The 16,176-nt window shown below is 62.5% G+C and overlaps 1 protein-coding gene across 2 annotated transcripts; it reads left to right on the top strand.

Annotated features, from left to right (window-relative positions):
- Window positions 1-62: 62 nt before the first annotated feature.
- CPSF7 (cleavage and polyadenylation specific factor 7) lies at window positions 63-15,640 on the top strand. 2 transcript variants are annotated; one of them, XM_054171934.1, is made up of 11 exons: window positions 63-101; window positions 1,181-1,299; window positions 4,874-4,979; window positions 6,939-7,157; window positions 8,967-9,070; window positions 10,095-10,240; window positions 11,665-12,073; window positions 12,881-12,999; window positions 13,086-13,254; window positions 14,266-14,439; window positions 15,481-15,640. In XM_054171934.1, exons 4-10 carry the CDS (start codon window positions 6,966-6,968, stop codon window positions 14,432-14,434), a joined length of 1,308 nt encoding a protein of 435 aa, XP_054027909.1. In that variant the 5' UTR covers window positions 63-101; window positions 1,181-1,299; window positions 4,874-4,979; window positions 6,939-6,965; the 3' UTR covers window positions 14,435-14,439; window positions 15,481-15,640. The 2 variants fall into 2 exon arrangements, with proteins under 2 accessions (XP_054027909.1, XP_054027908.1); XM_054171933.1 differs by lacking the exon at window positions 4,874-4,979 and having other exon boundaries at window positions 69-101.
- The last annotated feature ends 536 nt before the right edge of the window (window positions 15,641-16,176 follow it).

Raw genomic sequence — 16,176 nt, 5'->3', positions numbered from 1 at the left:
CCGGAAGTAGGCGTGACGTAAAGCGGAAGGGGCGGGACGTGGCGCGGCGGCGCTGGCGGTGGCGGTGAGCGCGGTTGGCGCGCGCTCGGGGCCTGCTGGCGGTAAACGGGCGGGGCCGAGCCGGGGCCGGGGAGAGGCTGACCGAGACCCGCCACCTCCTCCCTCCCTTCCCCTCCGTCTTTCCCTTGCCCTCCTCGCTCTCTCGCAAACGGAGCGTGGAGCGTGGAGGGGATTTGGCCCAGGGGGCGGCGGCGGCGCTGCTGCTGCCCCGGGGCGGGGAGGCCCAACTCGAACTGGGAAGTCCCCACTCGGGGCGGGGGGGGGTTCACCAGGAGAAGGGTCGAGGTGTAGGGCAAGGAGCCCCTGTGTTTGGTTTAAGGGGAGCTCTGGGGGGGGTTGTAGCTCCTCCACCGCCACTTTGTGAGTGTTCTGAGGGGGGAGGTTGTGGTCGCCCGCCTCGAGGGGCCTTGGTGCTCCCCACCCCGGGGATTGAGAGCGGGCCCATGTTCCCCCCCTCAAGGGGCCCCCTCAGAGAAGGGAAAAGGGAGCTTGCCTTGGGATTGTCCCGTTGTGGGCTGTGTCGAGGGGATGGGGCCCTCCTCCCCCGCTAGGTGTTATGAGGGGCAGGTTGTGGTTGCCCCCCTGCCCCGAGGGGAGTTGTTGTCCCCAGGGGTGGCCCTCAGTGAAGGCTGGGGCCGGGGTGGGATCGTCCCAGTGTGGTAGGGGGTGTGGAGGGGGAACGTGGCTCTCCCAGCTCCTGTGAGGGGCAAGTTGTGGTTGCCCTGAGGGGAGTTTTTGCCCCCAGTGAATAGGGCCCCGAGGGGTGGCCCTCAGCAAACAGGGGTTGAGCAAGGTGAGATGATCCCCTGAGGGGATCTCTGCTGCAGGACACCCTTCCACTCCACCTGATGGGTGTGGGCTGAGGGCTGTGGGGCTCTGGGAGGGGGGCAGGTGGCTACAGAAGGAGTGGGGCACAGCCATATGGGGCAGGTGGCTACAGAAGAAGCAGGGCACAGCCATGTGGAGAGAGGTGGGGGACTGAGAGGAGTGGGAAGGGGCAGGAGGGATTGAGGTGGGGCTGAGGATGTTAGGAGGGGACTGGAAGGCGCAGAGGGGACTGGGAGGTGCATGGCCAGCCTGTCCCCAATGCCTCACTGACTCTTTTGCCCCCTGACTGCAGTGCACCTTGCATCTTCCTGCTTGGCCCTGGTCCCAGCCTGGGCTCCTGCTCCTGTCCCTAGAAATATGTCCGAGGGAGTGGATCTGATCGACATCTACGCCGACGAGGAGTTCAACCAGGTGAGCCACCTCTCCTCCTGGGGAGGGGGCTTGGGGCTTAGGGAGAGATCCCCCTCCTTGGTTTTGGGGGGGTTGAGACCACCCCAAGCACTGCCAGCCCGCTCCTCAGTGAGGGGCTGGAGTAATTAGCGTGGAGGTGCATGTGGAGAGGAGTGGGAGGTGTGACTGGTGTGCATGGGGCAGGGTGAGACAGCACTGGAGAGAGCCTCTGGGAGCTGAGGCTTCTGAAATCCCAGGGGGGATGCCACCTTGAGCTGGGGAGGGGGGGAAATAAAGGCTCTCTCTCTGAGTTTCAGCCTGGGAATGATCACAGAGTACTTGGGAAGGGGGAAGCTGAGCGTGGAGCAGGCTGTTTGCCAGGGCAGCGATGAGCAGGGCTTGAGGGAGGCAGTTTTCCTGCTTGGAGAAGTGGGAAATCCAAGCTGGAAGAGAGGAACAACAAAGTGAAAGGACTCAGAGCACCAAACTCTTGGAATCACACTGAGAAGCTGTAGCTGAAGTCAGAGAGGTGCTTGTTGGCACCTCTGCCACCCCAGGGTCGTCTGGGACATGGGGGAAGGACTGATGAAGAAGGTGGCTGTGGGGCTGTAGCTGTTAGAGCAGCAGAGTTGAGGGAGTCTGGGGATCAGGCAGTGCTCATCTGTGTTCCAGCATAGATGTTGCAAGCTGTGGAAAGCTACTGGAGGAAGAGTGATCCATGCTGGAGGGCAAGCAAAAAGCGTGGAGGGAAGAGTGGCCATGAGCTCCCAGGGGGCTGAGGAGGAGCTGAGGGTGGTAAATCTGATTCTGAGGAGGTGGGAGGTTGTTGGGTGTGGCTAGCCCAGGGTTAGACCTTCAGAGAGGATGAAAATGGTGGAAACTTAATTATCCCAGAGGTGAGGGGACTGCCAGCAGCTTGGGAAGGAGCAGGAGTTCGTCACTGAGAGCCCTGGAGAAAGGTTGGGATGAGCTGTCTGGAAAGTTCCCAAAGTGAGGGGAATCTCCCTAGGAAGGTGAGTTGTGAAGCAAACATCTGAGCTGCTTCTAGCAGCCTTTCCCAGTCACCCTCTGGCTCTAGGGTGCTGCTTCCTGAGTCCTTCCTGGAAAACTCCTGGAAGGGTCTGGCCAGGCTGGATCCATGGGAGGAGGTTCACCAAGGCCAAGTGCTGGGTCTTGCACTTGGCTCACAACCACCCCAGAAGGCTCCAGGCTGGAGGCAGAGTGGCTGGAAACTGCCTGGTGGGAAAGGAGCTGACAGGGGGAGCAGCTGGAGATGAGCCAGGGGGTGCCCAGCTGGCCAAGGAGGCCACCAGCAGCCTGGCCTGGAGCAGCAAGAGTGTGGCCAGCAGGAGCAGGGCAGGGATTGTCCCCCTGGACTGGGCACTGCTGAGGCCACAGCTGGAATCCTGAGGTCAATTTTGGGCCTCTCACTCCCAGAGGGACATTGAGGAGCTGGAGCAGGTCCAGGAAAGGGTCTGGAGAAGAGGGCTGGGGAGGAGCAGCTGAGGGAGCTGGGGGTGTTGAGCCTGGAGCAAAGGAGGCTGAGGGGAGACCTTCTGGCTCTCTGCAACTCCCTGCAAGGAGGTTGGAGCCAGGTGGGAATCAAGCTCTTCTCCCAAGCAACAAGTGGCAGGACAAGAGGAAATGTCCTCAAGTTGCCCCAGGGGAGGTTTAGGTTGGACATGAGGAACAATTTCTTCTTCTTAAGGGTTGTTAAGGCCTGGCCCAGGCTGCCCAGGGCAGTGGGGGAGTCCCCATCCCTAGAGCCTTGGAGCTGTGGTGCTGAGGGCCACGGTTTGGTGGTGCCCTGGCAGTGCTGGGTGAAGGGTTGGACTCCCATGATCTTCAAGGTCTTCTCCAGCCCAAACCATTCTGTGTTTGCATGATTCTGTGATTCAGTGACCACAAATGCTTCAGCTGCAGTACTTCTGCACCAGCTTCCTGTCAGGCTGCTGAGTTTTGGAGGAGAAGATCTCCAGAGGGGTTTCCCCCCCCTGCCCCCCCAACTATGATCTCCACAAACTTCATCTTAAACCAGGTTAGATGAGGTCTTGAGCAAGCTGGTCTAGCAAGAGGTGTCCCTTCCCATGGCTGAGGGGTTGGATTGAGATGATCTTTAAGGTCCTTTCCAACCCAACCACTCTTATGATGCCTTGAGTAACCCAACCAAGGCTTTCTGAGTGATTTCTCCTCCCTTAGATTGTCTTAGTTGTGAACTTTCTGAAGGGCTTTCAGGGCTGGGAAAGCAAGCAAGCCAGCAGAAGAAATCTTCCAGCCTTGGTCCATGCCTGGAGGCACTTAGTGGGAGGAGGAGAGTGGGAGGTGAATTCAACAAACGTTTGGAGAGTGAAAACAAAAAAAGTCTCCTCCTGTGCTGGGAGCTCCTGAAAAGCCTCCTGCCAGCTCTGCAGCTTAGATAGCCAGGGCCCAGAAGTTACAGCCTGCCTCAGAAATGGGGGTTTGGCTGGCAGGAATAGCTCCTTGGAAAGCCTGCAGTGAAATGCTTGAGGAGGGGGCCTGGAACAGCTCTGCTGAGGAAAGGCTGAGAGCATTGGGGCTGGAGAAGAGCAGACTGAGGCAGGAATCTCAGCAGTGCTGAGCACTGCCTCGAGGGTGAGTGTCAAAAGGATGGGGCCAGGCTCTGTTCAGTGCTGCCCAGGGACAGGACAAGGGGTAACAGGCACCAGCTGGAGCATCAGAAGTTCCATCTCAGCAGGAGGAGGAAGTTCTCTAATGTCAGGGTGAGGGAGCACTGGGACAGGCAGCCCAGAGAGGTGCTGGAGTCTCCGTCTCCGGAGACAGCCCAGACCCACTTGGATGTGTTCCTGTGTGGCCTTCTGTAGGTGAAGCTGCCTCAACAGGGGGGTTGGAGTGGATAATCTCCAGAGGGCCTTTCCAAGCCTCCCCATGTAGGGATTTTGTGTGATGTGGGAGCAGGAGCTTTGGTTTCTGTGCTGTTGGAGCTGTGCTTCAGTCCCGTGGGACGGGGACCGGCGTAGTCATTTGTAGCACGAAGCTTCTGCTCTGCTTCTCTGGGTGAGCAATTAGTCTGGAGCTCAGCAGTAAACACAGCCCTGGAGTGGACAATCCCAAGGAAATCCAGGCTGGAAGAGACTGGGAATTGATGTACAATCCCAAGGAAACCCAGGCTGGAAGAGACTGGGAGTTGGAAGGCAGATTTAGGACGTTGGAATTCACAGCTGGGAAGCTTCCTCCTTGCTTGGTTTGCGCTGCTGAGGGGAAGGGGAGGCGGTGTGCGAGTGTCTGTGTGTGCAGGAGCCCTCAGGAGGGCTCTGAAGGCCCCAAGAGTGAGGCTGTGGCAAGGTGAGGAGGGCCTGGGGGTGGCTGTGCACTCATGGAATCACAGAATGGTTATGGTTGGAAGAGACCTTTTAAGATCACGAGAGCCCAACCCTTAACCCAGCGCTGCCAGGGCACCGCTGAGCCGCCTGGCCCTCGGCACCGCACCGCCACGGCTTCCGGAGCCCTCGAGGGATGGGGGACTGCAGCACTGCCCTGGGCAGGCTGGGCCAGGCTTTTGACAGAGCCTTTCCTTGGAGAAACTGTTCCTAATTTCCAACCTGAACCTCCCTAGACCCCTCTGCAGTGAAGCGTGTGCCTTGGGAAGGAGCGAGAGGCTCGTCCGTCGAGGACGTTTGGTTTTCCACCGCTGAACTCTTGCCCTCACATGCTTACAAAAGGTGAGCTTCTTCCTGGTGGCCTCCCTCCCAGGGCAGCAAAGTTGAGCCTTGTCCCTCTCTGCTCAGGGCACCCTGGTGAAGCTCTGCTCGCCACAGGGGGCATGCTGGAGAAGGAAATGCTCTGGGGTTGAAGTTGAAGAGGAGAGAGGGGGAAAAAGATCCCAGCGGCACTGGTCGAGCCTGGCGGCCCTGGAGGGTTCCTCCACCTCCTTGCATGTAAAAGGGCTCCATGGCTATGTCAAGTGGCACAAAGCTTGAGCCCCTTGCTCCCTCTTGGGGAAGGAGGTCTTCATCTTGTTGCTGTGGGGCTTGAGAGCTTGGCTTGGCCACTTTGGAGGGCTGGGGACACTCCAGAGGGGTTGTCCTCTCGCCCAGGAGATGAGTGGCCACTGGAAGGGGTGGCAGGGCAGTGCTCAGCAGGGTCTGGGGGGCTAGCAGGGGCTGGTGTCAGGTTGTTACTGCAAAGCCAAAGTGCTGCAGGAGGGGCACACCGTGGTGGCGTGTCGCCAAGGAGAGGGGGCAGCTCCAGCAGGAGCAGCTGGCTCCTGAGAGCCAACAGGTGCTCAGTCTGGTTGCTGTGGCTTCCTTCAGGACAGTGATGCAGGGGATGGTTTTGGCAGGAGGAGACTTTTAAGATCATGGAGTCCAGCCCTTCACCCAGCACTGCCAGGGCACCACCAAACCATGGCCCTCAGCACCACAGCTCAGAAACTCCTCCAGGGATGGGAATTCCACCACTGCCCTGGGCAGCCTGGGCCAGGCCTTGCCAGCCCTTAAGGGCAAGAGATTGCTCCTCATGTCCAACCTAAACCTCCCCTGGGGCAACTTGTGGCTGCTTCCTCTTGACTTGGGAGAGGAGCCTGACCCCCTCCTGGCTCCAGCCTCCTTGCAGGGAGCTGCAGAGAGCCAGAAGGTCTCCCCTCAGCCTTCTTTGCTCCAGGCTCAACACCCCCAGCTCCCTCAGCTGCTCCTCCCCAGCCCTCTTCTCCAGACCCTTCCCCAGCTTGGTTGCCTTTCTCTGGCCCTGCTCCATCTCCTCAATGTCCTTCTGGGAGTGAGAGACTCCAGCTGTGGCCTCGGCAGTACCTGGTTCAGGGGGACAATCCCTGCCCTGCTCCTGCTGGCCACACTCTTGCTGATCCAGGCCAGGCTGCTGGTGGCCTTCTTGGCCAGCTGGGCACCCCCTGGCTCACCTCCAGCTGCTGTCACCATCCCCCCAGGGATTCACCACTTTCTAACTACAGACCCTAGACAGGTGGTTTGGGCACTGAACCTTTGAGCCCATCTTGTGCTACCTCAGAAGACCTCTTGAGCCGAACTGGGACAACTGCTTTGCAAACCTCTAGCATGCCTCATTGGCAGCCCCATGAGATGACCTAGGAGGAGAGGCTGAGGGAGCTGGGGTTGCTTAGCCTGGAGAAGAGGAGGCTCAGGGGAGACCTTCTTGCTCTCTGCAACTCCCTGAAGGGAGGTTGTAGCCAGGTGGGGGTTGGTCTCTTTTCCCAGGCAAGCAGCACCAGAGGACACAGCCTCAAGCTGTGCCAGGGGGAAGTTTAGGCTGGAGGTGAGGAGAAAGTTCTTCCCAGCAAGAGGAATTGGCCATGGGAATGTGCTGCCCAGGGAGGTGGTGGAGTCCCCATCCCTGGAGGTGCTCAGACAAGGCTTGGCTGTGGCCCTTGGAGCCATGGGTTAGCTGCCAGGAGGTGTGGGGTGCTAGGTAACAGGTTGGACTTAATGACCTCTGAGGTCTTTTCCAACCAGGTTGATTTGAAGCATCTCCTGTGGTAGCTGGGGGAGGGGGGGTGGGCTCCTGCTTGATGCTGATTGCTGGGAGGTGCTGGAGGAGCCCAAGGCCTGTTGAGACTGTTAGGACCCCTCCCCTCCCCACCGCAGCCAGGCCCCTCTGCGAGGCCCCCGGGGCCGTGCTGCGGCGGGGCTGACGGCCGCTCGCTCCGGCAGGACTCGGAGTTCAGTAATGCTGATCAGATGGATCTCTACGACGACGTCTTAGCAGCCAGCTCCCAGCCCAGCGAGAGCCGCGGCGGCGCCCCCGAGGCCCCCCCGGAGATCCGCCAGGAGCCCTCTCCCAAGCCCAACGCCAAGCCTCCTGCCATCCTCTACACCTACAGCGGCCTGCGCAACAAGAGAGCCGCGGTCTACGTGGGCAGCTTCTCCTGGGTGAGCGCCGGCCCCTCCGATGGCCGCGGCTGGGCCTCTGGGCCTGGCCTCTGGGCCGCGGCTGGGCCTCTGGGCCGCAGCTGGGCCTCTGGGCCTGGCCTCTGGGCCGCGGCTGGGCCTCTGGGCCTGGCCTCTGGGCCGCGGCTGGGCCTCTGGGCCTGGCCTCTGGGCCGCGGCTGGGCCTCTGGGCCTGGCCTCTGGGCCGCGGCTGGGCCTCTGGGCCTGGCCTCTGGGCCGTGGCTGGGCCTCTGGGCCTGGCCTCTGGGCCGCGGCTGGGCCTCTGGGCCACGGCTGGGCCTCTGGGCCTGGCCTCTGGGCCACGGCTGGGCCTCTGGGCCTGGCCTCTGGGCCGCGGCTGGGCCTCTGGGCCTGGCCTCTGGGCCGCGGCTGGGCCTCTGGGCCTGGCCTCTGGGCCGCGGCTGGGCCTCTGGGCCTGGCCTCTGGGCCGCGGCTGGGCCTCTGGGCCGCGGCTGGGCCTCTGGGCCACGGCTGGGCCTCTGGGCCTGGCCTCTAGGCCGCGGCTGGGCCTCTGGGCCTGGCCTCTGGGCCGCAGCTGGGCCTCTGGGCCACGGCTGGGCCTCTGGGCCTGGCCTCTGGGCCGCGGCTGGGCCTCTGGGCCTGGCCTCTGGGCCGCGGCTGGGCCTCTGGGCCTGGCCTCTGGGCCGCAGCTGGGCCTCTGGGCCTGGCCTCTAGGCCGCGGCTGGGCCTCTGGGCCTGGCCTCTGGGTCGCAGCTGGGCCTCTGGGCCTGGCCTCTGGGCCGCGGCTGGGCCTCTGGGCCTGGCCTCTGGGCCGCGGCTGGGCCTCTGGGCCTGGCCTCTGGGCCGCGGCTGGGCCTCTGGGCCTGGCCTCTAGGCCTCTGGGCCTGGTCTCTGGGCCGCGGCTGGGCCTCAAGGCCACGGCCTCCCGCGAGAGGCACTGGCAGCATCCCAGAGCCTCTAATCCAGCATGGGATGAGGCACCAGAGCTGGTGCTGCTGCTGCTGCCTCGGGGCTCTGCCTTTTTGGCAGCTAGGGGACCAGGCTCCCCGCAGGGGCCAGGCACCCCCCTGCCTCCCTTCCCCTTCCTGCCCTCACCCCCCTCCTTGCATGAGCCAGGCAGCCCCCCCCATCCCCTCCCTGTGGGGGCCAGGTGCCCCCCCCACCTCACCCCTATCCCTGCATGAACCAGGCAGCCCCCACACACACACTCCCTGTGGGGGCCAGGTGCCCCCTCCCTTCCCCTTCCCATGTGGGCCAGGTGCCACCCCCGCTATGGGACAGGTGCGGGGTGACCCTGCCTTGGCATGGGGGTTGGACTGGATGATCTCCAGAGGCCACTTCCAGCCCCTGCCATGCTCTTGACTGTTGAGACACTGCCCCAGCTTGCCCCAGAGAGGCTGTGGATGCCTCATCCCTGGAAGTGGTCAAGTCCAGGTTGGATGAGGCTTGGCTCAACCCTGCTCTGGTTGAAGTCTCCTTCTCTGGAGTCATTCCAACCCCCCAGCCACTGTGCTGCTGGGCAAGCTGCTGTGGGTGCCCTGCTTTAGCAGGGGGCTTGGGCTGGAGGATCTCCAGAGGTCCCTTCCAGCCCCTACCATGCAGTGATTCTCCTGTGACAGCCCTGGGAGGGCTCTGTCTTCTCCAGAGAACTCTCTTAGCTGTCCCTAGGGCTTGTTTCAGCCTGAAGGTTGATGTTAAGCTCCCTGGGGGGGACTCTTGAGGGTGCCTGTAGTCAACCCCAGCCCCCCAAGAGAGCTGAGCTTGGGGAACTCTGGGAGCCCTGTGAAGGGCTGTGTGAGCTGACACCAGCCTCTTCCATCTTCTCCTCAGTGGACAACTGACCAGCAGCTGATCCAGACCATCCGCTCAGTTGGTGTCTACGATGTTGTAGAGCTGAAATTTGCAGAGAACAGAGCCAATGGCCAGTCCAAAGGGTGAGAGATCTTGGGGGGTGGGGGAATGTGGAGAGCAGGCTGAGGGAGTTGGGGTTGTTCAGCCTAGAAAAGAGAAGGCTCCAGGGACACCACCTGGCAGCCTTTCAGGATTTAAAGGAGCTGAGAAGAAAGCTGGGGACAGGCTTTGGAGCAGAGCCCTTTGTGCCAGGACAAGGGCTGATGGTTTGGAACTAACAGAGGGAGATTCAGACAGGAGAGGAGGGAGAAATGTTTTATGCTGAGGGTGGTGAGAGCCTGTCCCAGGGTGCCCAGAGAGAGGTGGGAGCTGCCCCAGCCCTGGCACCACTGCAGCTCAGGTTGGCTGGGGGGCTCTGAGCAACCTGCTGTGGTTGGGGCTGTCCCTGCTGACTGCAGGGGGGGGTTGGACTGGATGACCTCAAAAGGTCCCTTCCTACCCAAACCAGTCTGGGATTCTATAATGAGGCACTGCCCCAGGCTGCCCAGAGAGGCTGTGGCTGCCTCACCCCTGGAAGTGTTCAAGCCCAGGTTGGATGAGGCTTGGCTCAACCTGCTCTGATCCAAGTCTCCTTCTCTGCGGAGCTTCCAACCCCCCCCCCGCCATTGTGCTCCTGGGCAAGCTGCTGTGGGTGCCCTGCTCTAGGGCATCACCCTGGACTGGATGATCTCCCAGGGGTATCTTCCATATCATGCTGTGATTCTCTGTCCTTGCCCATGGCAGGGGGTTGGACTTAGATGATCTTTGAGGTCCCTGCCATCCCAAACCAGCCTGCAGTGGGGCGAGCAGCCCCTTGTGGCCACATGCTTTGGTTACAGGGAGCAAAGGGGCAGATGGTGCTTGACCCAGTTGGCACAGGGTGATGCAAGTCTGCCCTGGAGCTGGGATGGGACAGAGAGGGGAGGGGACATGTGACACCAGGTTGGGTTCAGCTGCCAGGGAAGGTGGGACGAGGCGGCGCTGTGTGCCCGGTGAGGAGGAAGTGTGTGGGGAGGGGGCACATCCCTGCCAGGGGCTGACAGCCAGGCTCTTTTCCGCCCCCCCTAGGTATGCAGAGGTGGTGGTGGCCTCTGAAAACTCAGTCCACAAACTCCTGGAGCTGCTCCCTGGCAAAATCCTCAATGGGGACAAGGTGGAGGTGAGGCTGGCAACCCGGCAGAACCTGTCGCAGTTCGAGGCTCAGGCTCGCAAACGTGAGTGAGGTGAAGACCCAGCGTGGCTGGGGGGGGTTGTTCTCCACACAGATCCCCAGCAGAGCTGCCAGGCTGAAGCCACCAAGCCCCCTGGGGTGTGTGTGGGGGTGGGCACCACTGCCAGCTGTCTCCTGGGGGTTGGTTTCCTTTGGCTGCTGAGTCTGATGAGCTCCTGACCCGAGTCTTTATGATCCCCTTTTTTAGGTGCTCACACACCGCGAAGATCCCTCGTAGCCTCCTCCTCCTCTTCTCCAAACTGAAGGGGCTTAAGCTCTTCAGCCTATCAACATAGCTAAGACCCTCCATATCTATTAGTAGTTCTTCTCTGGACCTCCTCCAGAATGTGTCCATCCCTGCGGAGGTAAGGTGCCGCAGGTTCCCAGCCGGGGCCTGGCCGTGGGCTTTCTGCAGTGACGATAGGTGGTCCTCACCCCGCAGCGATGTGACACCCTGAGACTGCTTGCCCACCAGGACTATGTTTGAGGAGGTCTTGACTAGCCTGTGGTCCTTGTAGGTCCCATTGCTTCGTTTCCCACGAGGAACAAACCAAACAGAAAGTCCTTCCTAAGCTCCCAGACCTTCGCCGCTCTTCCTTCGGCTCCGGCGCCGTCATCCGCTGCTTGGCAGCGCCACTTTAGGCCGCGGCCCCAGGCTGCCCCTGGTGTTTGGGCACGTTCCTTTCTCTCACCTCCTCATGCCACCAGGCATGGAGAGCTTCAGCCTGTCCCCAGGGCCCTTCTGTTGGCACAGCTGAGCTTGGGCGAACCCTTACTGAGAGAGCTGGTGCCCCAGCGGTGCTCAGCTTGCTGGCCTGGTGAGGAGCTGTGGCTTCCCACTGGGGTCTTGGGCAGGGACAGTGTCTTCCATCCCTCTCCTGTCTCATCCTCAAAGCCTCTTTGGACACCCAAGGTTCCTGTCCCTCTCTTTGAGGGCAGGCAGGCACCGAGTTCTCCTTCCTCCAGCATCTCCATCGCTGTTGGCACTTGGGTTCTGTCCCCTGGTGCTGCTCCATGTCCAGGCCTTTCTGCATCTGGGTCATTCATCATCTTCGGAGACTCTGGGCCCCCAGTGACCTCTCTGCTGGGGATCTCTTGCTGTTCCTCGTGGCTTTTGGCTTCTGTCCCTCTAACCCACTTGCTTGGTGGCTTCCTCCTCAGGGCCAGGCTGGCCAGGAGTGACTGTCCCCAGGGTGCTGTGCGGGCAGCTGGGGGTCTTCTCGGAGGCACACGGAAGCGGAGGCTACGTTTGGCTGGCTGGATCCTTCTCTGGGCAACTGGAGCTCTCCCAGATCTCTCCTGGGGCTGTAGGAGAGAGGAGGAGGTTCCTCCTGGGTGGGAAGGAAGAGGAGGAGGAGGAGGAGGTCTCCAAGGCTCGTAGGGCCCCTCTGCTCCCAGCTGATGGCTCTTCCCTTGCGCCTCTTGCAGGTGTGCCCCCGCGGGCCCACTCCCGGGACTCGGTGGACTCGGTGGACGGCCGTGCCACGCCGACGGAGAACGCCCTGCCCCCCGCCCGCCTGGACAAGCCCCCCTCGGTCCTGCCCTTCTTCAACCGCCCCCCTGCCGCCCTGCCCCTCATGGGGCTGCCCCCCCCGCCCATGCCCCCCCCGCCGCCCCTGTCCTCCGGCTTCGGCGTCCCCCCGCCCCCGCCGGGCATCCACTACCAGCACCTCATGCCCCCGCCGCCTCGACTGCCCCCTCACCTGGCTGTGCCCCCCCCGGGGGCCGTCCCCCCGGCCCTGCACCTCAATCCTGCCTTCTTCCCCCCACCCAACGCGGCGCTGGGTCCTCCGCCAGACACCTACGGCAAGGCCATGGCCCCCTACAACCACAGCAGGTGAGAGGGGCTGGGGGAGAAGGGGACAGGGGGGGGCCCAAACTGAGGGGCATGCTGACCCCCCCGCAACCACCATGCACCACCAGGGGCTAGGAGTTGGCGTGCTGCAAAGCAGCTCCATGGGAAAAGGACCTGGCAGTGCTGGGGGACAAGAAGTTGCCCGTGAGCCAGCAATGTGTCCTGGGGGCCAAGAAGGCAAATGGTGCCCTGGGGGCATGAGGAAGAGTGTGGCCAGCAGGGCAAGGGAGGTTCTCCTCCTCCTCTAGTCTGCCACAGTCAAGCTACAGCTGCAGTCCTGGCTCCAGTTCTGGGCTCCCCAGCTCAAGAGAGCCTGGGAACTGCTGGAGGGAGTCCAGGGGAGGCTCTGAAGATGCTGAGGGGCCTGGAGCAGCTCTGTGAGGAGCAAAGGCTGAGAGCCCTGGGGCTGTGGAGCCTGCAGAAGAGCAGCCCCAGAGGGCAGCTGAGCAATGCTCAGCAAGAGCTAAAGGAGCTGTGGGGAGCAAGAGGCTGGGGCCAGATTCTGCTGAGTGGTGCCAAGGGATAGATGGCACAAAGTGGCAGGCAGGAGGTTGCCTCTGAAGCTGAGGAGAAAGTTGTTTGGGGTGAGGGTGCTGGAGGCCTGGAGCAGGCTGCCCAGAGAGGTTGTGGAGTGTCCTTGTGTGGAGAGCTGGCAACCCCCCCTGGGCACTGTGCTGCTGGGCAAGCTGCTGGGGGTGCCCTGCTGGGGCAGGGGGCTGGGGCTGGCTGAGCTCCAGAGCTCCCCCTCCATCCCCACCGCTCTAAGGCTCTGATTTGCTCCCTGTGCAGCCGGGAGCTTGGCCCTCCAGCTCCCCCAGTCAGCGAAGGGGAGTTTGAGGAGATCATGAACAGGAACAGGGCCATCTCCAGCAGTGCCATCTCCAAGGCGGTGTCCGGTGCCAGCGCAGGTAAAGCTGACTCTGTGTGTGTGTGTCCTCCCCCATCCTCTGGTGGGTCCTCATCCCTCAGCCCCTCTGTGTTTCCCCCTCCCCAGGTGATTACAGTGATGCCATCGAGACGCTGCTCACGGCCATCGCGGTCATCAAGCAGTCTCGCGTGGCCAGCGACGAGCGGTGCCGCGTCCTCCTCTCGTCCCTCAAAGACTGTCTGCATGGCATCGAGGCCAAGTCCTACAGCACCAGTGCCAGCAGCAGCTCCTCCAGGTACCCACAGCTCCAAGGCTGCAAGTTCTCTTGGGGTGGCTTCATAGAACCAATAAGGTTGGGAAAGACCTCAAGGATCGCCAGGTCCAACCTGTCACCCAGCACCTCCTGACTGCTAAACCACGGCACCAAGTGCCCCATCCAGTCCCCTCCTGAACACCTCCACCACCTCCCTGGGCAGCACATTTCAATGGCCAACAACTCTCTCTGTGAAGAACTTTCTCTTCACTGTAGCCCTGTCAATTGTTTGGGTTGAGAGAGACCTTTAAGGTCATGGAGCCCAGCCCTTCACCCAGCACTGCCAGGGCAGCACCAAGCCATGGCCCTCAGCATCATATCTCCACAGCTCAGAAACCCCTCCAGGGATGGGGACTCCACCACTGCCCTGGGCCAGGCCTTGACAACCCTCAAGGGCAACAAATTGTTCCTCATGGCCAACCTAAACCTGCCCCTGGGGCAACCTGAGGCCAGTGCCTCTTGTCCTGGCACTTGTTGCTTGGCACCAGAGACCAACCCTGACCTGGCTCCAGAGTTGTAGAGAGCCAGGTCTCCCTTCAGCCTCCTTTGCTCCAGGCTCAACACCCCCAGCTCCCTCAGCTGCTCCTCCCCAGCCCTCTTCTCCAGACCCTTCCCCAGCTTGGCTGCCCTTCTCTGGCCCTGCTCCAGCCTCTCAATGTCCTGCTTGGAGTGAGAGGCCCAAAACTGAGCCCAGGATTCCAGCTGTGGCCTCAGCAGTGCCCAGCCCAGGAGGACAATCCCTGCGCTGCTCCTGCTGGCCACACTCTTGCTGCTCCAGGCCAGGCTGCTGGTGGCCAGCTGGGCACCCCCTGGCTCATCCCCAGCTGCCGTCACCACCCACCCCCTGCCGGCTCCTTTCCTGCCAGGCAGTTTCCATCCGCTCTGCCCCCAGCCCGGAGCCTCCCCGGGGTGGTCGTGAGGCAGGTGCGGGCCCCAGCCCGGGGCCGCCCTGAGCCTCCTCCCCAGGCGCCGCTTTGGCTTCTCCCCGGGCAGGAAGCGGCACCGCTCCCGGGAGCGCTCCCCCAGCCGGTCCCGCGAGAGCAGCCGGCGGCACCGGGAGCCGCTGCACGGCGAGGAGCGGCACGAGGACTACTTCCAGGAGCGGAACCGGGATCACGAGCGGCACCGCGACAGGGACAGAGAGCGGGACCGGCACCACTGAGGCAGGTGTGCCGCCGGGGGGGGCGCTGCCCAGGGCTCCTCCAGGTGCCGGGGCTGTGGGGAGCGTCTGGGGGGGCTTGAGCCCTTGAGCTCCTGAGGAAGGGTCTGGGGGAGGGGGGGCTTGAGCCCTTGAGCTCCTGAGGAAGGGTCTGGGGGAGGGGGGCTTGAGCCCTTGAGGAAGGGTCTGTGGGGGCACTTGAGCCCTTGAGGAAGGGTCTGTGGGGGCACTTGAGCCCTTGAGCTCCTGAGGAAGGGTCTGGGGGAGGGGGCTTGAGCCCTTGAGGAAGGGTCTGTGGGGGCACTTGAGCCCTTGAGCTCTTGAGGAAGGGTCTGTGGGGGCACTTGAGCCCTTGAGCTCCTGAGGAAGGGTCTGGGGGAGGGGGGGCTTGAGTCCTTGAGCTCCTGAGGAAGGGTCTGTGGGGGCACTTGAGCCCTTGAGCTCCTGAGGAAGGGTCTGGGAGAGGGGGCTTGAGCCCTTGAGGAAGGGTCTGTGGGGGCACTTGAGCCCTTGAGCTCCTGAGGAAGGGCCTGTGGGGGGGATCCTGGTTTCTTCTTGAGGTGGTAGGAAGGGTCTGTGGCAGTGGGAAGGGTCTGTGGTGGGGTCTTGAGATCCCGAGGAAGGGTCTGTGCTGTGGTCCTGAGCCCTCCTCAAGGCCCTGAGGCGGTGGGAAGGCTTTGCAGGGTGAGGTCTTGGTCCTCCCTGCCGCCCTGAGGGAAGGCTTTGCAGGGAGAGGTCTTGGGTCCTCCCTGCTGTCCTGAGGGAAGGCTTTGCAAGGAGAGGTCTTGGGTCCTCCCTGCTGCCCTGAGGCGGTGGGAAGGCTTTGCAGGGTGAGGTCTTGGTCCTCCCTGCTGTCCTGTGGGAAGGCTTTGCAAGGAGAGGTCTTGGGTCCTCCCTGCTGTCCTGAGGGAAGGCTTTGCAGGGTGAGGCCTTGGTCCTCCCTGCTGTGGGAGGGGCCTGTGGCAGGATCTTGAGCCCTCCCGGCGGCCCCGAGGCGGTGGAAGGCTCCCGGGCCCTGCTCTGACCCTGCCTCTGCTCTCTCCCCGCAGCAGCTCAGCACTGAGTGGTTTTTAACGGACTGCTATCTCCTCGCCTCGCCCAGAGCTCCCTGAGCGAGGCTGCTCCACTCTCCTCCCTGCCTTCAGCTCCTCCCCCAGCTCTCTGCAGCAGGACTCCCACCCACACCTCGGTGGCCTTTGCCCCAGCTCCTGCTGCCCAGGGGCCGCCCTCCGTGGACACTTTGGACCCAAAGACAAATGGTGCTTGGATTTCTTTCTGCTTTTTTTATCTCCATGGAGGGAGGTTTGTGGAACCCCTTCCCCTCTGCTGGAGGGGACGGGGGGGGGATGGTTGGAGGGGGATGGACCCCTCCCCATCTTGTGGAGGTGCCTGGCAGCAGCACTGGGGAGGGGCCTCCTGTCCCCAAGCGTGGCTGAGCCCTCCCACAGGCCCATTTTTAACTGCCCCCCACCCTTACCCTCTCTGCTCTGCCTGGGAGCAGCATGGAGGGAAGGGGAGGGGACTGGAGCTGGGGTGGGGGAGGGGGGGGGTGGTGTCACCCCTCTTTGTCCCAACATTCCCCACCTGGTGGCACCACCCCCCCTCCCCAAACCAGCTGTGCAACCAGCACCTTCCTTGTTTTAGAGGAAGAGGAGGAGGCAGGGCAAAGCTGTGACCCCCCCACACACACCCCCTCCCCAATTCAGCTGCCCCATGGGTGCTGGGGGGCGGAGGGGGGGATCCTA

Source organism: Dryobates pubescens, chromosome 22 (assembly GCF_014839835.1).
Source record: "Dryobates pubescens isolate bDryPub1 chromosome 22, bDryPub1.pri, whole genome shotgun sequence".
Lineage (NCBI taxonomy): Eukaryota > Metazoa > Chordata > Aves > Piciformes > Picidae > Dryobates > Dryobates pubescens.
Note: the sequence above shows the minus strand (reverse complement) of the source record. Positions and strands in the feature narration are given on the sequence as shown.